The sequence below is a fragment of the Tribolium madens genome, unplaced genomic scaffold, assembly GCF_015345945.1.
Source record: "Tribolium madens isolate multiple individuals breed KSU strain unplaced genomic scaffold, Tmad_KSU_1.1 Scaffold_11;HRSCAF=98;Tcas5.2_LG3b, whole genome shotgun sequence".
NCBI classification, from domain to species: Eukaryota; Metazoa; Arthropoda; class Insecta; order Coleoptera; family Tenebrionidae; genus Tribolium; species Tribolium madens.
Genome location: NW_025400975.1, coordinates 50,758 through 77,029, shown reverse-complemented (window position 1 = coordinate 77,029; position 26,272 = coordinate 50,758). Strand labels below are relative to the sequence as shown.

General features: G+C 30.2%; 2 protein-coding genes across 11 annotated transcripts; one reads left to right on the top strand and one right to left on the bottom strand.

Moving 5' to 3' along the window:
• The first annotated feature begins 681 nt into the window (after positions 1 to 681).
• Positions 682 to 23,544, top strand: LOC123006736. 10 transcript variants are annotated; one of them, XM_044401466.1, is made up of 15 exons: positions 2,833 to 2,858; positions 3,004 to 3,091; positions 3,404 to 3,466; positions 6,985 to 7,111; positions 9,024 to 9,188; positions 9,823 to 10,413; positions 12,110 to 12,226; positions 12,324 to 12,359; positions 14,687 to 14,774; positions 16,602 to 16,784; positions 19,392 to 19,586; positions 19,639 to 19,850; positions 19,909 to 20,257; positions 20,329 to 22,593; positions 22,975 to 23,544. In XM_044401466.1, exons 2-15 carry the CDS (start codon positions 3,018 to 3,020, stop codon positions 23,271 to 23,273), a joined length of 4,764 nt encoding a protein of 1,587 aa, XP_044257401.1. In that variant the 5' UTR covers positions 2,833 to 2,858; positions 3,004 to 3,017; the 3' UTR covers positions 23,274 to 23,544. The 10 variants fall into 10 exon arrangements, with proteins under 10 accessions (XP_044257438.1, XP_044257401.1, XP_044257429.1 ...); XM_044401458.1 differs by lacking the exon at positions 2,833 to 2,858 and adding an exon at positions 2,880 to 2,921 and having other exon boundaries at positions 2,989 to 3,091; XM_044401476.1 differs by lacking the exons at positions 2,833 to 2,858; positions 3,404 to 3,466 and adding an exon at positions 2,870 to 2,921.
• Positions 23,288 to 26,272, bottom strand: LOC123006800 (proton-coupled amino acid transporter-like protein CG1139). Its single transcript, XM_044401585.1, has 8 exons — positions 26,160 to 26,272; positions 26,058 to 26,111; positions 25,860 to 26,010; positions 25,596 to 25,808; positions 25,018 to 25,290; positions 24,790 to 24,968; positions 23,839 to 24,011; positions 23,288 to 23,786 (listed from the first exon to the last, which is right to left on the bottom strand). The coding sequence occupies exons 1-8, from the start codon at positions 26,183 to 26,185 to the stop codon at positions 23,542 to 23,544; spliced, it is 1,314 nt and encodes a 437-aa protein (XP_044257520.1). The 5' UTR covers positions 26,186 to 26,272; the 3' UTR covers positions 23,288 to 23,541.

Below are 26,272 nucleotides of genomic sequence, written 5' to 3'. Positions count from 1 at the left end.
CATCTCCTCTACACTTTTAGACAAGTGTAATTCTCTGGATTGTATTGGCTTTGTATTTTTTATAATATCAAGTTTTTTTAATCGTTCGAACTTCTCGTTCCACTTTTTCACTCAAATGAAAAGGTATTCGATGTATTGCTTGTGCTGCTGTTGGCATGACTTTTGGATCTATATGAAAATGAACTTGATAATCCTTTAGTTTTCCAAGTCCACAAACTTCTGGACATTCTTGTAAGTATTAATTCGGTTTATCGATGCCAAAAGTGTTGATTGTTAGTTTTAACAATTAGCGGCAGCAATTTTTTGATAGTCAGGCTTAAAATTTGTCAGTGGAGTCCAGTTGTAACACAGATTCTTCTTTTACACAAAAATCAAATGTTTTTAACAGTTGTTATGTTGTCAGGGAGACGATGGCTATGGCGCTAGTATTATATTATATTATAGTATTATATATTTAGACCTGTACTATCACTTCTTTTTGTAATCACCATGTACACATAGTTCCTTAATGATTCATAAATAAATTTTTATTTTTAATGAATAATTTCTTGTTCATTAATATAAAAATGAATAGTGGCTTAATTTCGTATTTCGTATTTTATTTATTATTTTGTATTTTAATAAATAAAAGCTTGAAAATTTCTGAAAATAATACTGGGTTGTCGGTCGTTTGCGGGTGGTATCGCCGCCGATCGGTTTGGACGTCGGTCAGCACCGACGCCTTCACGAAATTAGTCATCCGCCGGCCTCTTTAAACTTTGCTTACACCACCGACAAAATTCCAACTGTCTCCTTTAAACAATGTAAGTCTCATGGCCTAACCACTGCTTATTCAATATATTTAACATAATATTAAAGAAATCGTTATTTCGGAGTTGGTATTTGCCACAATTTACAGAAAAAATCCATGAATAATATGATTTATTTTAACTCATGATGAACTAAAATCATACAATGAAACATGTTGATGGCAAAAGTATACAGATGGGCGTTTTTACAGATGTATATTCGAGATTAACATTATTTCTTATATTTTTGTGAAATTTTAAATAACCGTATTTTTGTTGTTGTATTATTTGCATTAAATGTAGAAATATTTATTTAACCTGTCTCGTGTTGTAGATGTTGGCAAAGTACTGAGTACATGGAGCCTCGTAGGCTGAAATAGAACACCAACTTCTTTACCCGCCAAATGTTATTTTAATTGGGACGAACATACAAACTATCATTCTGGTGAATCTAAACATTTCACACTGTGCTCTTAGTCATCTATTATTCTAATTCGAGGTTTACGAAAGTAATAGTATATTATATCACAAGGTAGAGAAAAGATTTTTTATACACGAACTGTTTATTACCCAAGATGCGAAATAATAAATGCGAGGCTATAAACATCTTGGCTATCGTGTTTTATATAACATTTTTTTCACTACTAGCACATTTATTACCCAGAAATAGAATAGTGAACAATACAACCTAACTGAATGGTCATGTTGCCTCAGACGTATCTAACATGTCGTAATTCACAACTATTACTTTTGTTAATTTATTATTACTTACAGTATTTGATTATTTACCTGAGTTATTAACTTAAGTTGGAAGTATTATTTTATTCTTATTTTAAATGAGGTTATGTCATTTTTTACTTCTACATCTATTTAAGGAACTTTCTAACTTCATAATATGAAATATTTGTTAAAATAATGTAAACAACACAAAAAAAAAGAAGAGAAAAAAAGTGTTAAAATTTATCCTATTACTGATAGTATTTCAACACGAAATAAATCAATTTGTTAATTTGACAGTTTTGACAAAGACAGAATATTAGAGGTGAAGTTATTCTTATGTTTTTATTAAGGAAATTTAAGTCTTTTTTATTTGATTTTGCATTACTTTCATCTCGAAATACTTTCATTAGTATTTGTGATGATAATAGTTTTAAATAATGATATTCTAGATATTTTTGTATCAATGTAATACCCTTCAATATCGGTATTTACCCATAATAATGAAAATGATTTTTGACTACTATCAAAAAAAAACAGCTTCACAACCTCTCGACAAATTAAAAAATATTAAATGTTAATTCAAAATTTTTTAGGTTTAATTCAGTGTCTGTTATGCTGGATTGTTCTTACAAATCAGCTAATCTGGCACTTCTCCATGCTTCTCAAAACCACATGTGTTGGCGAAAGAATTCTTTGCTAAAAATACAGATATTTGCCGACAATGAAAAATTTTATGTCGCTCTTATTGCAAGAAAGCATCTTATTTAAAATAACTGTTACATTTACAAAATGTTCAAAAGCTCCAAAGGAATTTGAAACTGTTATCTAGGTTTTGTTCCAATTACATTAACCTTTAGCAAAATTTTTGGCAACCAGGTAGTGTTTACCTGTGACGTCGACTCAGTGACATATTTATTGTTCAAGAAGTATACTTAAGATATTATTGTTAAATTTGTAAAGTGACAGAGAATTAATGTGAACCGCTAATGACGCAAATAAATGCAAGAAATATTTTGAGATGATTCTAAAAGTAAATTGACTTTGCTTAGAGAACAAACTCGGTTTATTTTTGATCTAAACTAAAAGTGATTATTTCCAGGGTTCAATTGATTTCCATTTCTGCTTTTGGAGGATTTATTTTTAAAATTTAAAGTGCTTTTGCCAAAGAAATACAAAAACCTCCTTTTACTTTATTTAATTGTCTTCCTGTGCTATTTTTTATGCTCTAAAATTGATCACAAGAAAAAAACGTGAATGTTTTATAAGTCTTGTGACATGCGCTTGTTGTGGTGTCCCGATTTGGCTCCTGGTTCGCTCCCGGAGATGTTGCGACAGCCACCTGAAGTAGTTGTGTGTAAAAACTTGAACAATGACTTAACAGGGCGCGATGATTCTTTCCTTTCTTTGTTATGTGTAAGAAAAACGATTTTTTGATCGTTTTTCTTACTCTGACAGAAATCTTGTTCTTATCGTTCTCAAGTGTCCCATTTTCTAGGTGAAAAATAAAAAATGTTGCGACAATGGTTTGAATATTTGAAATTATTTTTCTATAGACTATTTCTCGGGGTTAATGCCGTTAAGGGGTAAGTTCTTTAGATCACATTTGATCATAAATCAGTGAGTTATTTACTTAAATTCGCAATTAAAAATAGGTTTGTCTCTCATTTCTAATATGGAATAGATTGTAATTTGTCCACGTCCTTGTGTTAAGCTCCGTGAAGAGTTCGAGTCAAAACATTACAAAACTGAAGCTATTTTCGTCACGTTCATTTCATTTTGTTTGTGGCTTTCTGTCAGCGTTCGTTTTAGATTTACTCCATTTGTGAGGTATTTTTGAATACGGAAATAAAACATGAATGGTCATTTCTTCATAATTAATATTTTTGTTATTACAGAAACGATGACAGATTTGCAATGGTTTTTGTACTTGCTTGTATCTTGTGGGATTTGGTGACAAGGTAAATGCTATTTTTGCACATCATATCGGTTTCATCTGTTGCTGTTTCTTTCACCCTGTATGACGTTGAGATCATTCTTTCCAATTTCGTCCGTCGTGTCCTATTTGTTTTTATGTCTTTCAAATGTAAACTAATCCTGTCACTAGGTTTGATCATTTAAGTGTGTAAATTACAACTTCATTTAACTTCGTAGTCGCATCTTGAAATATTTTAAGATAACGAGAAGATCGTAAAATGTTTAGCGATTCATTAAAATAACGCATCGTAATAGTATATTACAATCGAAGTAAGTGGAAAATATGTCATTATCGCCGAGGTTCCCAATTACAATTTGTTTAAACAATAAAATCTAAAGTGATCCACAATAAATGAATCTGTTGGTAATCTTGACTCTAATTTAACAATTAGAGCTTTAACAAGCTTGCCATTGGAGTGCGCTTTTGATTAAAACAATTCAACAATCTTGTGGGGTTGTACGTCAAGTATTTGCAACCGTATCCGGTTGTAGTGTTTAAAATTATTAACAAAAATACTTTCAAATTTGTTACCAACAGATTCAGTCTTTCTGTATGATTTCGTTTTTTTTTTCTGTAAAAGTTGCTATACAAACAATAAATTACTTCCTGACCAAGGGATGCATGACAAATTTCCTGACCTCTCAAAAGTTAGGAGTGATCAATAAAACGACAAGAAATTCTAATACAGACACAATTAAATAATAGATGTTGAGTAATAAAAAATAAAAAACTTTTATCCGCAAATGTCACAAAAGTGTCCACTTTTATTATCAAATGTCACAACTTTTACCTTTCAGCCATGGAGTGAAAATTCTATTTTTTTGCTTAAAATTTTTCACTTTTACCATGACATTGCTGACATTTGCAATGTTGTTTCTTTTTTGCCTCTTTCACTATGTTCGGCAAAATAAACGTTCAGCTTCGCCATATCAACTATCACTTTTACTCCTAGTAACATAATGTAGGATAGACCGGGGCTAGTTGACTGATTTTTTTCCTTCTCAAGAGTGTCTGTGTAGGGTGCTTTTACGTTTCCTGGTATTTTTTCTATTTTCTAAACGTTGTCCAGTTTTAGGAAAAGGTCTTATTTCTTTAGGAGTAATAAACGAAGCATAGATATATTGCGAGATTGAGACGTCATATTTGATAGTGTTTTCGGGTCTAATATCTCTGTTATTTGCCAACGGATTTTTATGAAATTTAAAATGTAGACAACTTAGAAGATGGAGATTCAATTAGTATTAATAAAATTACCTCAAGATAAAAAATATAATTTTAACAATATGTTCTCAATTTAAAATTAAGCGAAACTACTATTATATTGTGAAGCACTAAAAATCAGACCTTTACAAATAAAACTAATAAAATCACTCGTCTCAATAAGCAGAAATATGTAGATTATGTTGTTAAAATTTTGACCTAATTTTTAAAAGAATTTTATCAAAGTTACCTAACTCTAAAACGTCTCCAAGTAACGTTTTGTACAATCCTGAAAACCTGTGGTCGGTAAATTAAGTTAGAACACCTTTAGAATCTTTAGAACCATATGATGCCAATAGTGGTACCTGCGAGCATCTTTTGTTTTACTGAACTGGTTAGCCCAATAAATACAGTTCCTAAATTACGTTATTAACATTTTATGTGTAAAAATAATTTTTCTTATGTTAAAGTAATTTTATTAATACTGGACCTTCTAAGTTGTTTACATTTTAAATTTTATAAAAATCCATTGGCAAATAACAGAAATATTTGACCCGAAAGCATTACGTCTTAATGAAACTTGAAATGTTAATTATGGTCCTCTAAATTTGGATTTATAGGTATTTTGTAAACTTTATTTAACAATTATACAAACTTTATAAAAATGCAGAGAAATTTGTAATTAGAAAAATAAGGCAAAATAAGCAAATTGTTCAATCTAGACGGAAACGAAAGGTTAAAAAAACTTGTTCTTGTAAAAGTATTTTAAACAAAACCATGCGATTTTTTAGTCTTAAGTTTGTAATTAAAATAGAGGAATAGAAATTCAATTTAATTTTTGTCTACTTAAATATTTGCTTATTTCAAAAAAAGTCTTGAAAACATTGGACTGATAAATGTCTCCAAAAATAGAATGACAGGTGTCAATTGTGTAATTTTAACGCATTTTTAATCAGTCTCTATTTTATTGCATTCTTTTTTTACTGTTACTACTACTCTCCTCCGAATTTATTGATATATCTTATTTTATGTATACCTATTCCTTTAATCTTTAATTCGGTCTTTATTATTATTATTATTTTTGTCTGTGAAAAACTGCTTCTATTCTTTTCCACTTTTTACTTTTGATTGTTGTTATTTTTGATTTTTTCTTTTTTCTCAAACATTGTGAAAATCTCTAAAAATCTTTCTTAAAGTAAAATTTTATATCTAATTTTTTGAACAAAAGTGTCGTCATTTCAAGTATAAAAGGCATCCAAATATTTATATAAAACAAGATTACTTGATTTAAATCAATTTATTCTTGTCGCCCATAATTTATGAGTATTTTCATAAAATGCACACACTTAAATATACAGGGTGCGCCAAAACTCGCGCCCCAGAGAAAATTTTCAAGTAAGGTAAGATACCAGGAACATGAAAAAAATGTTTAAGAAATTTTATCTGTAATTTTGATTTGACATTTTTTTATATCTATTTAATGATACTGATGATCTTACAATTATTTAGTAAAGTGACAAAAAATTTGCCAATAAAAGCCACAAATAACATTGAACAGAGTCACAATTTAGGACACAGCTTCCTTGTTTCCTCTTTTAATAGCCTATAGCAAAAAAACTTAAAAATTATTTTTCCAACAGAAATAAATAGAGTCAAAGTGCAAACTTTAAACCCTCATAACTTCGAAATTTTTATAGATAAAATTTTTTTAACATTTTTTCCATGTTTCTGGTATCTTACCTCATGTGGCATTTTTCTCTGGGACGCGAATTCTGGCGCACCTGTATTTTGAACAACAATTTGTATAACTGTCAGACCAGATTTTATTTTTGTAAACGATGTTTGCAGTAACAAAAGTGTTGTGATGAAAGGTTAAATATAGCCACAGTTGAAACTTAAAAAAAAATTAACTTTGTCAACTATCTCTGTGTATGTACACTTAAACAAATTGATAATTTTGAATAAAATAAAGCATGATTTGTAGTGTAAAAACTGTAATGTATCTAAATTGTTTAATTTATTTATGAAAGAGTATTAAAAAAATTTAATGAAAATTTTTTGAATATTTGGCAATTGTATGTGATTTGCCATCAGACAAACCACTACCCAGTTTTATTTATGGGCGAAGCTGGATCCAGTCTGGAAACTTGCCAGATGGACAGTTGTAGATATATCCTGAGTATTTTTTGCTGTGGTTAAACCGTCCGAAAAAAACTATTTTTAGAAGCGTAATTAGGATTAAAACCAAAAATGATTTCGGATAAAATTCAAAGTCAACGAACTTTCTTTCTCCATTTGCAGAAATCCTGACTCCGAAAGAGGTGGCAATTTCACAACCAATAAAATGTCTGACACTCAGGTTTCCCTTGTTGGGTCCGGCAATCAACAAATAGAGCAAGAAACCAGCGAGGAAACGACACTCTCTGAGGTAGGTCCACAGTTAACCCAGGGTGTTATGTAATTAAGTAAAAAAATGCATAAATTTTGACAATTAACAATGATCTCAGACGACGCAAATAGGGTGGTCATAATTCACGTTAAAATAAATAAAAACATTAATTTGAAATTCGCAACAAAAGAACTAAAAATAATTAAACAAAAATCAGCTCTAATACATTTATTGATTTTTATTTTCTTCTGGACCTCTCGGTGTCGAAAATTACACACACTATCTACCCAAACACCAAACGTTTTGTTATACACGACGTGTTTCAACCACAAAGTACTCATCCCCAGGTGAGAATTAATACTAATAAAAAGGAGTAAAATACAAAAGACTTTTTTGAAGTTTAGTTTTAAAACCATTGGACCATCTTTTATAATTTTCAGCTCTTTTTCAGACCTATCCGTGAATCCGACCTATCAGTGAATAATCACTGGAAGCTGGGATTATGGGAAAGTGTGGGGCCAGACAAATTAATATCTAATACAAATCTTTTCTAATCTTTTTTAATATTAGTATTAGTTCTAAAACGTTTGGTGTTTGGGTAGATTTATTTATTTTTATTTATGACCAAGAGGTCGTCTTAAGCAAATTCTAAGAAATGCCTCTGAGTGGGTAATTTAAAAGATCATTATATTTTAAACAAAATACAATAAAATAAGAACTATTAAAAAATATTATTAATCATACACGTAGGAACCGCCGCCTAAGAGATTTTGATCTATTTACATAACACGTGGTAATTCCCTTCCTTCATATCCCAACACCTTATTAATGCAGGCAACACTTGCCTTGGCACAGGTAGTAAAAGCCAATTAAAAGGTGCGTTAATGTGTCAACTACAAGTTTGTATATTTAAGATTTATTGCTGTTTAAGTTGTTTCACTTGTGATTTACAATTACCAGATGACACATAACTTTAAGGTGCTCTTATTATCAAGTCTTTTTTTTGAGAAAATCTCAAAAAAATAAGGGAAGTTGGCAGTTTTGGTTTTTGATTTAATTTGAAATCAATGTTATTAAAAAATCGTTTAAAAAATTTGGAGACAAAAACACAAAAACGAGGACAAATTCTTAAAATAAAAGTATTTGTTCTTAATAACAATTTTTAGTGTTTTTGAAATTTTAGAATGCTTGTTTTTGAGCTATTTCTATGACATTCGTAAGAAGCAAGTGTAGAAAATCAAGTCCATACACAAAAAATTTTGGCTCCTGTGTTACAACCTATAAGTCTTCTAGATTCTAGGATCAAAACTTCTAAATTTAGCAATTCTTTAATTGAAAAAAATTTTCTGAAATTCTAAAATTAGAATATATGTTTTTGGGAATTTTTTTATTAGACTTGAGTTTAAAAAGGCAGCGTTAAAATTTAGACGATTTGTAATGAAGATTTGCTAGACATTCTTTAATTTTTTGCAAGAAATTGATGAGAAAACAAAATAAACATGAATGAGAAAGAAAGAAATAATTTTTTTTAGGAATCAGATGAAAAATAACAATTTTGAAACTAAAGCTGAAGAAGAATTTAGAACATGCATCAACTTAAGCTCATTTCAATGAATTACATAAAATTTATTGACAATTTTCATATCACCTGACTGTATCTTTTGGAAAATAACTTTTTTCTGTATAGACTTTTTTTTTATTAAAATTTTTGTAGTAAGAAACACGTTTTTGTCTAGAATGTTGTACTTACTTTGTTGTTTCTATCAATAATTATTATTAGCACTGAATTTTGTCTTTAGACACTAGGTAATGTATGTCTCCAATGTTCGATTATAATGCTTTCAAAGAACAAACAGGTGGACAAAATTCATAATCGTCAAAATTTTGTTAAAATAAAAAAATAGAAGGACTATAATTTTATCGATCAATTAACGATTTTATTTTTCCACAGGTGTCGAAAGATCTTGGACACACGAAAATATCCGAAAAGTCGGCTCAGTATGAAGCCACAGCGAACACATCCATCGTCCAAGAAAATGCTTCGAAAAATATCCAAAGCAGTTGCAATGTGATGCAATCTCAATCCGTGTCTCAATCAGTTAGCGAAAGCCGCAAGGTAACAACTTCATCATTCTCTTCTTCCCAAAGTTTTTCATCGGAAGAATCCGAAGAATATGTTATTGAAGGTTAAAACTTACCACAACCGAAATTACCCACTGCTTTCGGGTAATTTTATTAATAAAAAAATACTTTCTAGTTATCTCTCTTTGTGTAACAATTTTTGAAACGAGAATTTTTGATCTACTTTACAGTAGAAAATATTTTTGATAAAGGGTTTTGACTTTTGAGGCATTTATTACCTTACACTGTCCATAGCTTGTAGCAACCATGTGATACAAGGGAAAAGACACTAAATTAGACATTTTTGCCTAGATAACTGAAAGTTATATAGAACTGACGCTTTTTTTTGGTTGGCAGTATCACTAGGATTGTTTTAGCTGTATGTTGTATGAAAATCGTTTTACAATAAAGTGATATTAAACCCATTTGTTCGTTTATTTCCAGGCACTGAGCTTCAAAATGTTATTTAAGAGCTTTCAGGCGCTCAGTTCTATATAGCTTCCATCATTACACTTAACAAAAACATAACGTTTTGAAGCTTCAGTTAGATAATCCCACCTACACCTAAATCAAAAACTGTCAGACTGAAGCCTTGATTTATTAAAAAAAAAATAACTTATAACTCGCAGGAACAAGAACATGAAACCTCAGTATCATCAGACATTCAGTCCCAAGAAAGTTCAACATCAGAATCAAGAAAAACCAACTATTATAAACCGTTAGAACCTATTAAATCTTTCGAACCGGTTAAACCTTTCGAGCCTATGAAACCCTTCGAACCTTTAAAACCGTTCGAACCTCCCAAATCTTTTGAACTAACACGTCAAATAGAGAAAACGGTTCTACAATCTCAACAAAATGATAAAAAAGAAAACGGAGTCAAGAACCAAGAAGAACATAACTTGATCAATAACGGATTTCCGCCTGATTATGTTCCAGTAGAAGCATTAGAACCTTTGAAACTCTTTGAACCTCTTCCACCAATAGAATCTTGTAGAATTAGCGAGAACATACCTGCAAACGGGACATCAAAACCTACTTCAGAAATAAAAGAAGAGAAAATTAAAAATTCATTAAAAGAGATTATATCTGATTTAGATCACTATGCTGAGAAAGATAAGGAATTGAAAGAGTCGTATTATGAAGAAAAAAATGTTGATGGTAATAATACAACTTATTCTCATGAAAAGGTTCTGGAATCACAGTCACACGTTAAAGAGGTTTGTTTTGTTAATAAATGTGATGTAATGAGCTTTTTTAATAAATTTACTCACACATGATGGGCTAAAACTTGGGAATAATAATAAAAAATTGAGAATTTTTTACTACAACTTTATATAATGCACATTTCATAAATAATCAATTAATCAAAACATAGGATTTTAAATTTTAATAAATATGTAATCTTCAGGTGCTAATTCTGGTTCTATTAAAAATAAAAACTTTCTTACTAGAAAAGATATTGCCTTACACACTAATTTTCTGAAAAGTAAATATTTTTTTAATAAAATCCATTAAATCAACAAATTAATTTTTGAACATTTCTTGTTATTTTAACTCTAAATTTGCAGTAAATATGTTCACTGCGAGTTAAAAAAATGTATTAAATTTTAACAATATTTTATTATCACGTTAAATAAAGAAGAGACCTTCGCCAAGTAATAAACGTTTTTGGGCCTAACCGGTTTTCCTTTATTGACAAAAACTGTTTGCAAGATTTGTCAAAATTTATCAAATAAAAAATTGAAACATTAACAACACATTAACATTACTATTAATAGCTATAAAATTTATCAAAGATCTTTTTTAATATTAGCCCCTTCCTTACTTAATCCTGTGATATTTTACCAAACATTTTGGTCAAAACTTTAAATATATACATGTTATGTTAATTTAAAAGCCTATGTATAACATAACTTCTCCATAACTTATAACAATTTGTCAAATATTGACGCGTTCAGCAAAATTCATTACTCGCGTAAGCAAGTATTTATTACTGTTCATGTTTGTTAGATAAAAAAAAAACTGATTAAGTTAATTTAGTTGTAAAATTTGTTCACACGTGTAAAAAAGTTTAAAAAAAAGACAAATTAAAAGAGTTTTCATAGACTGTAAGTAGTTTAACTACAATTGTCTCAAGACATTTTTACACAGATTTGCAAAAAATAAATACAACGTGATCTTCAAGTATGTGCAAATATTTTAACAGGTACTAGTAGAGTTCAAAAGAAGTCAAAATAATTAAATTTGTCCTATCCGAATGTTTATAGTTTCTGGGATTAGAGAATGCACTTGGCGTTGGAGCAAGTGTCAAAAAAATGCAATTTAAACAAAGTTTAAACCTTTATCCCAAAGCTTACATTGCTGGTAGTTACATTTGAAGTATTAAAATTCGGCGGTATTTTCAACAAAAAAATGGATTCAAAATTGTTACCATTTTTATGGGACACTTTTTAACAATTTTTTTTTTAAACAATGTAATAGATTTTGAAGAGACAGATAGATCATATTTTTTTACAATTTGAATTGTATATTTGATGAACAAAACCCTCTGCATCTCAAAAACTATAAGAAATTCGGATAAGGCAAGTTGAGTTACGAGTATTTTAACTTATTTTTTTGAGCTCTACTATAACCTGTTATATATACACTTTAATACCTGTATTATTTTTAATTTTGGCCCACCATGTTTATTGTACAATGTAATTTTAACTAGAGGTGACAATGGTGGTTCAATGTTTTAGCTACCTATTGAAAATTTACATTCATTTTGAATTTTTTAAAGCAGAAACATATTTGAACCACTAAATAAAATGATTAACCAATTTTCTTATTGTTAATACATTTTAAACATTTTTAATATTACTTTTTTTGTTTTTTTTTGTGTTTTCTTCTTTTCGCATGTAAGTGTTGTAGAGCGAACAGCGATCCAACAAAGACAATTGGATTGCCCACTTACCTTCAGTGTTACCAAAACAACGCCCCCTGTCTTTGCCTCCTCAAAACACTTTCAATTACGCTGATTTTTCAAAGGTATACACATCCATTCATTCCTAAATACATTCAATAATGATACTGATTTGTTTTTATAAATAATTGACAAAATTTCTTAATTTATTGATGATTTCAGGTTATGCAAGAACTTAGCGGTGGACAACATTTTCAAGTAAGTAGAAATTTTAAACAAAAAATTAATGTAAATATACGTTGTATATTAATTTTTTTAAGTTATTGAATTTTTAAAAGCAAACAACAAATCGGACTTTCTATTGATGATAGCGTCCTTACTTTTGAAAAATCGGCCTTACTTTTGGTGATTTCAAATGTCATGTTGACAAACAAACTTTATTTTGAAAACAGCGGCCTTACTTTTGAATATCTACATCGGAAAATCAATTGATTTAGACTGTAATAATATTCTAAAAATATTTGTATCAATGTAATACACTACAATATCGGTATTTACCCAACTCTAATCCATATAGCCTTTTTTGGTCAATAACGTAAATGATTATTAACCACTAGGAGAGCAAAACAATTTTATTCGCAATCATAAAGAGTAATGAAATTACCTTGCTTGTGGAAAGTTGGAATGGATGACATTTCAACTTCATTTAACAATTGATAAGAAACATCTGGTTTAGGTTGGGAAGTGGTCACTTCCTTGTCAGTTGATAGGTATGTACATAATATCGAAAGATCAAGATAATTTGTAATCAAGGCACATTCTTGGATCCGAAAACGTATGTCTGTGAAACGTCAAATAAAATGACAAGTCGAAAGGTAAAATGGTATGATCAAAAACATGATTTTATTTGACGTTTCACATGCAATTAGTTCAAAAGCAGACATACGTTTTCGGATCCAAAGATAACTCGATTACAAATTATTTTGATCGCTTAATGTTATTGTTCAGGTTGCGAAATTTTGTTTTAGTAATGAAGCACCTCTCACCTCAGTATGTAATCTACTGTTACAACCTCTCGACAAACTAAATAATAGTAGCTTTTATAACTAGTAGTGAAAACAAACATTACATTTAATTTTTGACTGTAAAAATGTGGCCAGCCTGTATACTTCTTCCCGCGGTTTCAAAGTACTAAAAATAAAAAATGTAATGTTGGTTGCATTGTCGTATTTAGTTCTCAAGATACAAATGTAAATTTTAATACTGAAAATCAAAGAAATAAAATAAATAGCGTTTCTGGCTCTTAAGCTGTAAATTATCTTGCACAATTTCTTTGAACAAAAACTTTAAATTATTATTAATGGACATCAAAACTTGCCAAACTCACATTCGTCTATAGCTAGTGTCAACCTCTAAACCTCTTTTTCTAACAAGCACTTAAATTAAATAACGTTGATCGTTGATAAATACAACAGATATTTTTGGATGTGGTCCAGATAGTTACCAAATTCGTTCTCTCTCCTAGCAGATTATTTCTAGACGTGTACTTTGTTGTAATTTCATGCACAACGTCTTATCAACTGAAATTTAGTTTCTTTTATTACGGTAGTGGTGTTGTGTAAGTGCTGCAATAAAATTCAATTGGCAAAGGCTTCCATCACAGGTTTTTGCAAAATTTAGGCCAAACTTTATTTACAAGCAGATGCAAAATTTATTACACATCTAAAACATTTTGCCTATGCTAAACTAACAAACACAGAATTATTTTTGAATCTAATACCGGAAAATTATGTGGTAATTTATTTTCAAAATTTCTGCAGTTGATTTTTTATTTTTAACCACTTAATCCTCTAAAAACAATTATGACTCTATTACAAACTCCTTTGCCAGGTTTTTGACTAATTTAAAAAAAAAACAGTTCAAAAATGCGGTTGCTTAATAAAATTGTGGACTCAAAAAGTGAGATGTATTCCATGAGCAAAAAAACTTCTTACAATTTGTCCAAAAGTGCTAGTACCAGATTTGTCCCATCATCTGCACCCTCGACTCCTTCTTGGTCTAAACCAACATCAAATTTTCTGTTGCAAAAATCGCACAGTATAACAGATGTGATCGAATCTCAACGTGGTTTTAAACCATCAGACACCAAAGACCCCTACAAGAAAGAATTTTTGAAAAACCTCACCCAGAGAGTTTTCAAGGTTGGCTTGGTGAGTTTTAAACAATCATCTGAGCTTGCGTCTTCGTTTCATAACTCCAGATTCGTTCAGTTTTATGAAGCATTCCAAATCGACAGACGCGTTTGAAATTTTTTATTTAAAAATTTTGTTTCACTCAAATGACTCGTTTGTTACTTTGAATAAATGCCAATTGACGACGGGATGTTATATTTTTGTGTTTATGTATAAATTAAAATGTTTCTTGGAGGTCAAATATGTTTTGTTCGCGATAGTAAAAGTGAAGAAAAATTTGAGTATAAGAAAAGAGAGTATTATGACTGTAAAAGAAAGGAAAAACATGTTCATTTTGAAGTAGGATTTTTGGATTTTTTTAAATCATGTTTTATGTTTTTTTTTTAATTGTAGGATGAAAATGCGCCTCCACCAAAACCAATCAATTTGGAAAAAGTTTTCACACCGGCTGAGGGTGAACAAATACAACCTTGCAAAAATAGTAAGTAAAATTTTACTCTTCTAACAAACATTTGATTTTTTTAATGTTTTAATTTGAAACTGATTTATTTTGCAAAAGTAATAAACTTCAGATTATACAAAATATTTAATGTGGATAATTTTTAGTATATTAGGCAGTAAATGTGTGAAGAAATACAATTTGTAACTTTTGTTGTTTTAAAATATTTTGTATTTTATTTTTATTTTAACTTTACTTCTATCCTGGAAAATTAAATAAAACGATAAATTGACTATGAGATTGATTCTTTTTCTTTATCGTTAATTTTTGTATTTACGAAAACAGAGTTTATTAGTCGTATGTTAAAAAAACAACAAAAAATTTATTTTGAAATAAATAATGATGTGAATAAATGTTGAAAACATAAATTTTTAAAAGCGACCATTGAAAACAACAACTGTTTTATTGTCGTGATTTATGGGTTTATTTATTATCCGTAATTGAACAAATTCTTAATTAGGTACGATGACATCATTCACTCCATCAAAATAATTTAAATTTGTTTGTAACAAAAATAAAATGAAATCAAACCTCAAAACTTTAATTCATAATATACCAGCTCACTAGAAGCTATAGAACCAAACGGATAACATCGTACAAAATTTTACGTTATTAAAAATAATTTTTTTTAATCTCAACTTAACTATAAAACCTTTTTTTTACAAAGGCTATATTTTGAACATTACATCTATCTACATTTTATTTAATTTTTATCAAAAAAATTCATATAAGTTGCCATTAAAAAAAAACGCGTAACTCAAAAACCCATGATTACCTTAGTCTGCTACAGTCGTATTTTTTAAGTTTCTTTCTAATATACATATTTTTGAGCACTGCAATCGGAAAAATAGTAAAAAAAATTATCACGTAGAAGACAAAATAATGCAATTACCTACACAAGACTACTTTACAATTCGAAAAAAAGCAAAGGTGGAAAAGAATAATGGAAGATCAAAGAAAACATTAAAATAAACAATCGTATACTAAAAACTTAAAAAAATACTCAATATGTTGAAGAAACACAATGGATAAAATTTATAGTTTAGAAAAATACATTTTTTATAGCTTATTTTGGAGGTCTCAAGCGCTCCAAGCATTTTTTAGCTAATTTCAAAGTTTAAAACAGATTTTTGTTAACAAATATTCAAATAAAGAATGATTTTAATTCAGTATCATAGATTTATAACAATTTATATAATTTTTTAATTATACAGGGTCGCTAAAAAGTATGGATACAATTAAATATTATAAAAACTGTTCACCAAAACTCATTGAAATTTGGTATATGCTTAAAAATATTTAGATTCCATCGCCTCAGATGTTTATCAAACTTCTATCTCCATTTGTTTTGGGGATACAAGGCTAACTTGATTTTTTTTAATGTCAAGAAGGGTCAAATTTAATATTTTTAAGAAAAGTATTTTTTTCTGAGTTCTGTGATGTAACTTCTGTGATGTACCTTTAAAAAAAAATTGTCGAACTAATTAAATTTTGAAATATGTAATTTTTTTAATCTTGGAAATGTTGTCTTTATTTATCGTTATCTCTTCGCCGCGTGAATATTTATCAACTAATGTGTATTTTTGTCTTTTTGGATCATTTAGTAACTAAATTTATGACTTGCTATAAACCTAAATCTATAATAGAACTGCATTAAACATTACTGTCATTAATAATTTCATATGCAAGATGCAGTTAATATTTGCCATCGTCCCGACGCATAGCAAATGATGTGCAATATTTTAAGATTTATTTTGAGTCTCCTTCTAAATCGATTAATTTTCTACTCGTTTCTTCTTCTTTTTCAAGGAAAAATGTTTGCATCGTCCGCTTTCTACGCTAAAGGCATACATCCAACAGTTGAAGAGCAAGTTCAACTCGCTAAAAGAATATCAAGTTCTCTTAGTGACATTAGCAACCAAAGCAGCAAAGGTCAATCCATGTATGTCAATCGCAAGAAACGATCAGTTAAATGGGTCCACGAAGGAGAAGGTAATAGTAGATTACATGCGAGGTGGAAAATGTGTCATAGCATACTATTTTATTCACAATCACATTTTCTTAAATATTAATTAATTTAATATCTGTTTTTGTGTCAAAGTAAACTTGATAATCCTTCATAAATTATTTCCCGATTATGGGATGTAATGACAAATTTTTCAACCTCCAAAAGACTAGGAATTGTCATATTATGTAGTGATTATATAAGGTATTTGTTATATCCCTCGATGCTACGCATCTCGGATAATAACAGCTCACCTATAAAAATCTCTTCTTTAACTTGTGTTATAATATACTATTAGTGCTAAATCACTGTTTAATTTAATTTCTCAGGCCGCTCTAAATAAATGGCTTCACAAATTGATTATAAATTAGCGTGCGTTTTGACCTCAAATCTGGATATTTTTATAATTCAAAGATCTGACAACTGCATTGGAGGAAAACAGGACATGGTTCTATATCTGTCCTTGCTGTGGTAATTTGTTCCGAAAGCGTGTAAAGAGCTAATTTCTTCGTAAAACCTCGAGAAGGCATATCGTGATAGTCCGGAAGTAAAAAACGAGCAAATTTGGCGACTAGCCATATCCATCAGCTAATTGCGTAACCCTGCCACCAAAATATCTTCAGATAATGTTTGGCTGTTTATACAAACAGATCTGTACGAAAATTCAGGAATATTGCGTCGCTGCTCGCACATTGATTGTTATTTAAAGAATTGATTCGATTTCAATTTAGAACGTGGTTTATATTTTAAACAAATTTTAATGTCCACATTGAAGGTTAGTGCGTTTGATGTAAAGTTTGTCTGTCTTTAAATGTTTATTTCAATGACACGTCATAAGTGTGGAAAATTAAGAACCATATGGTTCTTGCCACAAATATGCTTATAATTTGCACGAGAATGTTTGTCTGGATATAAATAAAAATGTTATTGGGACAATTATGTGAGAACAAAAATACAGTTTAAATTTAGATTCCAAAAATAAATACAATGATGATATCGAAGATCAGGGTTTTTTCAAGCTACAATTGACTGGCTTCAAATAATTGCTAGTACAGACAAGTCAAAATTTTGGTGAAAATATTGGTAACAGCTTATACCTATAACCACAAATTTTGTTGGCTTTTTGTTTTTGTTCCTAGAAATTTATAATATTTATTTATATAGTTATTTGTACTACTACAAAGGAAAGTGTATTTATTCCTCTCACATGTGGATTTGTTAAGGGCAGTAACCATCTAGGGAGAAAACAACACTTTTCTTCTGTGTAATACATATAATTTTTCGTACTATAAAAATTAACAGTTTTAATTTAAATAATTGATATTCTTAAATCTTACTTGTTTTTTTACGAGTATTAGGAGAGAGATATAATGTTCTAAGCCCTAGGGTTACTCTCGTATAGTTTCCCATGATAATGCATATCCATAAACTATTTCACTTCATAATTTTCACATCATTTATTTTTTTAATAATGGGCAACAAGCAAGATAAAACTTTATACAGGTGTTTCAGAACTCGCACCCCAGAGAAATATTTTAAGTAAGATAAGATACCAGGAACATGGAAAAAATGTTTAAAAAATCCTACATGTCAGAAAAAAAAATATTTTATTTTTTGACATTAGACATTTTTTATACAGATTATTTTGTATGTTTTCTAATAATTATTTAGTAAAGGTACAAAACTTTTGCCATAAAAGCTGGAGGAGATGAGCGGCTGTGCCGCAATCCTCCCAAAATTTCTACAAAGTTGGGATTGCTAATATTTGAATTTTTATAATAAATAGAATAAACTGAGTTTGATAATTTATTTATCTCTGAGACACAATATTGTATACCCGTAATGCAGGGTGCGCCAGAACTCACGCCCCAGAGAAAAATGTCATGTAAAGTAAGATACCAGGAACATGGAAAAAATGTTAAAAAAATTCTATCTATAAAAATTTTGAAGTTATGAGAGTTTTAATTTTGCACTTCGTCTCTATTTATTTCTGTTCGAAAAATAATTTTCCAAGTTTTTTTGCTACAGGCTGTTAGAAGAGGAAACAAGGAAGCTGTATCTTAAATTGTAACTCATTTTATGTTATTTGTGACTTTTATTTTCAAAATTTTTGTACCTTTATTAAATAATTATAAAAAAAAATCTGTTGGCAGCGGAAGGTAAAATGTCAATAAGACAATCGAGAAATGTCAAAATAATTTACAGTAAATGTGATAGGAAACCCTGATATACGACTTGTACGAATAACATCTAGAACATGTTCTCATTTCAGAATGTTTTAAGTGGTTTCATAAAATCAATTTGCTTTGAATAATACTTATTTTAATTTTTGTAAAATAACTTTATCACATCTAATCATATGGAATGGAATGGAATGCAACATACATCTTCAACTACTTGATAAAAAGCCGTTTTGATCGCATTGTATAAAAAACATCTTAAAGAAAAAATAAAACCCACGATAAAGTTTTAAAAAGATGCCCATCGGATTCACAAATGTTTTGTAGAGAAATCTAAAAAAGTTTAAACAACAGTAGATATAACTTTCCCATTTCTTAGTAGTTAATGGTTATTTATTATGAATGTTGTTATAGGTTTGAGAACAGAAGGTTCTGAATACACTTCAGAATCTTCAGAAACAAAAGACCCATTGAAACTGGTAATGAACCCACATGGTCAAGTCCAGGACATAAATTCCTTACGCAAACAAGGTTATACAATCGAATCCGCATTATCACCGGACGTGTGTCTTGAAATTGTTAAAGATCTAAATTCACCTAAAGGAAAAGGTACGAACTTTATTTACATTACTATTTTATTAAAATTATTAAAAATGAACAGGAGCTGAATTATTTGCCAAACGACGTAAGCGTTCAGAAAAGTGGGTTGTGGGTGAAACAAACGGTACACGACCATCATCCATACCAGATATTGCACCATCTCCAACACCCATATTGTCACCATTGCCTCCAATTAGTAGCTTCCCTCCACCAAGTTACCTACCAGAAACGGCAAAAAGGATACAACACAAAGAAAAACTGGACGAAATACAGGTTTTTATTTATGTTACTCGAAGAATGTTTTAAAGGTTTAAATATTTTGGAAATGTAGGAAAAATTCACGCGTCCTCGTCTGAAACTAGTCAAGTCTCCTTGGGACGCAGCTTTAGAGACTGGATCAGTGGAGGCAGCTTTCGAAAATGTACCCCCAGCATGGCCAACACGAGGAAATTACGTCGCTCCTGTCGTAGATTCATATGAAGCTGCACTCAAAAACGATTCTTTATCATCATGGACGGGGGCAAACCCCAATGAAAAAGTTTTTGCACACAACCCAGCTTATAACAGTAGCAGTATAAACCGAATTGTGGATAATTTACAAAAGGGAAATGTGGATTTGTATAAACCATCAATGCCACAAGCTTGGAATTCTTCAACCACACCAAAGCAACAACAATATGGTAAGAAAGAAAAACTTTTTAATTTATGACACTTGCTTTGCAAATCACTTAATGCTTCTGCTTTGACACAGGTAGCATCAACCTTGCTATAACTAACATCATTAAATCATCAAGAAAGGAAGAGAGGCCAAAATCGCCCTTTCCTAACATACTAGATGTATCAACCACTCCTGAACTTTTATCAAAAACTTCTTCTGATCAAAAAATAACTCGTTCAGTAACTCCTTCATTTTTAAAACCAAAATCAGATCCTGAAGAAGAATTATTAAAACTGAAAAAAGCAGAAAGAGCTGCTTCACCCTTTCCTGAAATACCTGATATGTCATTAGAACATGAATTATTGCAAGGAGATGTTTCTAAAGTTCATGAAAAGGAACCAATTTCATCATTGCGCCCAACTTCTCCATTTCCAGCAATACCAGATGTTACCCTTAATCCAGAAATTCTAGAACAAGACGTTGTTAAAATAAGGACTAGTCCACAGCCGCTTCAAACGTCTTCTAATCTCTCTGAATTTGAGAAAAATTGTGAAATTTCTGAAAACATGGACATGGAACAGATAAAAGATGAAGATCAAGATGAAGTGGTACCTGTACCATTTCCCACAATTCCTAATATTTCTAAATATTTGGCCAAAAATCAAGCATCTTTCATTAAACCAATTCCTTTAAGAAAATACGAACCGATTTTTATGGACAAAAAATACAACTTTAATGAAACTCCACCCAAATACTCTAAACCAGCTTTAAAACCAGAATTTCGATATGCCCTTCCTGAGCAAAAACTTCTAGAACACGGTTTTATATCACCAACTCCTGAAAATTTTAGAACTGTCCAATCAGAAATTTTTGAAAGTCAGGGGCATTTTAATGCAAGTCGATCTTGTTCCCCTTTTTCTGTTTATGTCCCTAAAAGCGAACCACCAGAGAGGAAAGACTCACTTGAGCCACCAAAAAAAGTCATTATTGTGCAAGAGGTTGAAAAAGAAGATAAAAATCCGAAATATGAAGAACAGATGAAAAAGTTGGCATTGTCGACAAATAAAGAAAAATCAGAAGGTATCAAATGTCAGAAAAGTTGTTTCACAGAATTGAAAGAAATACAAACAGCGTACGATCAAGCTGACCAACAACTGTATGAAATGACACGACAAATCCAGAAACAGGAAGATAATGAAATCACTAAAATTCTACAAGACATGAAAAGGACCAGAGAAGGAGAGACAACAGCACAAAATGAGCCTGAAAATAAAAATGAAACTAATGCAGAAGAAATTGTTCCAAGTGAAATGAATGCTCAAAGAAAAGAAGACGATATTTCAAAAACGAAAATTAAGGAAGAAGAAAATATAACTGAAACACTTGAAAGTAAAAATGTTATATCCACTGAAACAACAGAGTTGCAAAGCGAAGTAACAAAAAATTTAAATATTTTAGTAGAAAAAACTTCTTTCGAATCAGCAAACAAGCAGGAACCAGTTTCTGTTCCAAAAGATACTGAAAATTCTTTGCTTTTAGGTGAAGCACAGAAAAAACGTAAAAAGCCTCCTGAAACCATAATCGGTGCCCGCCCAATATTTGGCCAACTGGACATAAACAGTGAGTTTCAGAAAGCTTTTTCAGGCCGACAAAAGTCAATTAAGGATAAAAGATTAAAAGAGGTTGCCAAGAAAGCAGACAAAATGGTTGAAAAAATTGAAAACATAGAAGAAAAGTTTATCAACAGTGAAGTTTCTCAAGTAGAAACTTACCGTCCTAGTAAAAACGACGAAGTTGAAAAGATTTATTATCAGCAAGAAAGAGAATACCATGTGGATTATCAAACAATTCAAGAAGAATTTATTTACCCCGAGGGTGATTTTATGAAGAATTCTTCTTCTGATACTAATGGCAATACATTTATACAACAGTTGACAGAAATAAAATCGAATTTGCACCATCCTCAACCACAAAATTTCCCCAAAAACGAAACTGAAAACGACGATGAAAGTTATCAAAAAATTCCAGTTAAATCATTGATTAAAAATTTTGAACAATCGACGATGCCAGTTTTACGTTACAAGCAAATTCGGGCACCATCACCAAAAGTGGTAGAAAAACTCAGCAAAGGGGTCGAGCGCTTTTCAAACCAAGAACAGTTTCTCAAAAATGCTGAACAAGAATTTGATAATTTGTATTACGTCGCAAATGCAAAAGTTGAGACAAAATATTATCCTTTAGAACAACCGAAAAGCTTGATACAATCAGAAAACAGCTCCTTTTGTAAATACACGTCCCAAAAGTCCCAATTTCAGTCTTCTTTTCAAGAGGAGAATGTTAGAAACAATATAGAGGAAGGCAAGCAAAGTGTCCCTTATGTCTGGTCGATTTTTCTCAAATTCCCCCTCATTGTATAATTGAATGTGTTTATGTTTTGTGTGATAATATCATAAGGTAGAGAGGAGATTTTTTAAATAAAAAATATGAGGTTAAAAAACCTTCTCTACCGTGTTTTATACATTATTTTTTTCACTACTAGTAGATTTATTATCCAGAAATACAGTGTAATACTCCCCAATATCGTTATGTAAGCACCTCTAACCCATTATTGTTCTTGGTCAATAATGAAAATTATTAAAGAAAAACCACTTCACAACCTCTCGACAAACTAAAAAATGGATTTTTTAGTAGTGAAAAAAATACATATGTAACTCGAGTTATTATCTTTTGTTATTTTAGCCTCTAACACACTTCCAAGATCGAAACCAAAACCACCACTTTCACCAAGCTTCAAACCAAATGTGGTTCCACAAGTCTTTGTTCCTAAAGAAACCAACAGTCCATTACCGGAATTACATACTCCATCCTACAGTGCACAAAACGTTTTTACTGAACCTTCAACAATTTCACCATCACCAAGAATCAACTTCAACGCATTGAATAATTACAACACGGCACCAAGAGGTTGGGGACAAGCCCAAAGTTACTACAAACCAATTACATTTGATAAACCTTCAACGCAATATTCAGATTTCTAATCTAATAATATACTCAAGATTTTTTTTGTTATTTATTGTTGTAATTATCACATTTCAACTCAATCTCTTTAGGGATTGTAGAATTGAGATGTGTGAATTTAGACGTTATATTTATGTATATATGACTGGTACTAATTGTAGATTTAGAAAATCAGTTAAAATAACAGCGGATTGAATAAGGATTTAAAAGTTGTCAAACAATAAACTAGTTTTGCTCTCTGAGTGCACAATATTGTTCAATTTTAATGTGAATAAATGAAGTTTTATTTCACTCGTTTTCTTTCGTGTAGTCTTTAATAATATCCATAATTGATAATACTGAGCCGGTGATTGCTCCTGCAAAGGCCAAAATAATTATGAACACATCCTTAAAGACAGTAAAACACGTCAATGATCCACATTTCATTGCCAAATCAAGCATTGCTGGTACTAATAATGCTAAAAAAGATCCAGTCAATGCTCCAATCAGTGAAATAAAAGATGCCAAATTTGCACTGATATTAGCGATAGTATCTGAAAAGAAAAAATATAAAAAAAACAAATTCAAAAAATAAATCATACCTACAAGTTATGAGAACAGCCACTGATCTGTATACGTTTATTATCAAAGTTGGATGATTGAAAGGTCCCCACTTTTTATAAAATCGCGGATAAGCAATTTCAAAAGGAATGTACATGTGCAAAGCAAAGGTAAACATCACTCCAAAACAAATTAAAATTTTTGTAGCTATAGCTAATCTGAAAAAAAATGGCATAAATACAAATTGCAATTCCAAGAAATATGAATAGTCCTTTCCACAATTTTTATAAAAGTTTTAAGCGATTTCACTTGTTTTGTTGTGAAAGACGTAAAGTGATTACGGAATCAAAAACTTTAATTTTTTGTAGATCCAAGAGAATCTCGTACGAAATATCACCACAAAAAATAGTTGTTTACATTACAAGTGTGGTAGGTACAGCGTGAAATTTTAATAGTGAAACATGAAACCAAGATGAGCGCCTTAATAAAACCAAACGCTGTAAAATACCTAACACACAAAAAACTGGGGTCAGTTCTTGGATTAATTCATATTTTGATTTGACAACACGCTATTTGTTTACTATTTTCAGCACAAGCTGGATGAATGAAAAAATATAAATTGTGTCTATTTTTGAATACTGAAAAAACATATAAATAGTATTAATGAACTTTATTTACCATAAAAAAAAAACATTTTTTGGGGTTCCTAAAAGCCTAAAATTTTTGTGTTGTGCGTACGAGGAATAAACAAAAGAAACCGATTTATATTTGGCCCAGTTATACTAACCACTTGTGTGTGCTTAAATAATAAAAATTGAAAATGTGGTGAAAAAACATTTACGTTATGTTAATACAAAAATGTCCGTATATTTTAAATACAGTTGGCAACATTGAATAATGTAGAACTAGAAGACATAAAACAATAACTTACATTTTTTCCAATGTTGCTAACTTAATTTTAAAGTCAAAAATTTAAGCGAATGACAAGTAAAATACCCCTCTTCTTGTGGTAAGTTCAGAAAAGCACTTCCTTTTACATCATCTCCCCACATCCAATAAGCAAATATTCCAACAAGCAAGTAGAGAGCCACTACTACCACCATTGCCACATTTAAAACACCAAAAGCAGTGCTAAAGGATTCAGGATGTCTCATTTCCATTCGTAAAGGAACAATCTATAAAAAAATGATGATAATTTTACCAGAGAAAATACAAAATTTTTACAAAAGTAATTCCACTAAGTGAAAATAAAATGATTCCAAAACAGAGTGGAAGTTTATCAATGTTAGATACCAAATTTCGCTGAGTTTTCAAATCCAAATGTACTATAGAATAATACAAAATCAATATAATTCCAATCCACATAATAATATTTGCTATTAGAGATACTGGAGTCAACAGTTTCAGATTTCCTAAAAAAGTTGACAGCCACATGGGTATCAAAATCAGAGCAAGAATCACACGGTAATCTTGTTTCCAATGGTAACTTTCAGCAATCTGAGAAAAAATAGTATATTACATACCGAGGTGCAAAGTGTTTTTTTTTTTCTATTCAGAGACAGAGGTTTGTTACAATTTTATTCACAACGGCATCTTTAATTTTTTATTGAGTGTATTTACTAATAGATACGTTTAATTGTGATAAAAAGTGGGACTAGAAAACGAGGTTAGTAATAGAGGTAGGTAACGGTTAGAAATGGCAACATTACATCAATTGTGAATAAAATTGTTTATTACCTACGTCCTTTCATGTTGGTAGAGACAGTGGTTTGATTTTTTCACCAAAACCACTTTATTTTTACCTCGCCAAGATGTTTTGAAACAAAAATGAAGTAGACAACGCAAAATCCATATTCTGCGAGAATTAAAAACACATCAGTGGTGATTCCAAAAGCTTTGGAATGTTTTTTCAACCAATTGGAATCACAATCTTCAAAAGTGTATTGAACCGTTTCAGCAAAACTTGGTAAAACAGGAACCGTTTCTTTATCTGTAATTTCAATACATGCTCTAATCTAAAAATAAAATGTTCAAAAAACAGAATTTGGTTTTTATATCAATCTTGCAAGTATATGTTGGCAATGCAAATTTACTACTCCTATAAATATTAATAGCAAAGGGCCTAAAAGCATCCCACTGTTCATAAAACCAGCACCCATTGCAAAAATTCCTGTACCAACGTTTCCTTTTATTGCATGTGTTAGGGTCTCCAAATAACTATAGATTTTTTATTAAAAATACAACAAAGAAATAAATAAATTTACTGTGTTGGTTTTTTGACTCCTGTTATATTACCACCACGTACCACAAGGAAAGGTCTAAAAGGATTATCATGTTTTTCCTAAAAAACTCTCTTACTAACTCACCTTGTTGTTTCTTGTTGAGATTCCATCTTAAATTTTAGGAAATATTTTTCAGACTAATAACCATTTTCAAAGTGACAAATTTCAAAATTTTCTGACTACTTGATTACTCGAAA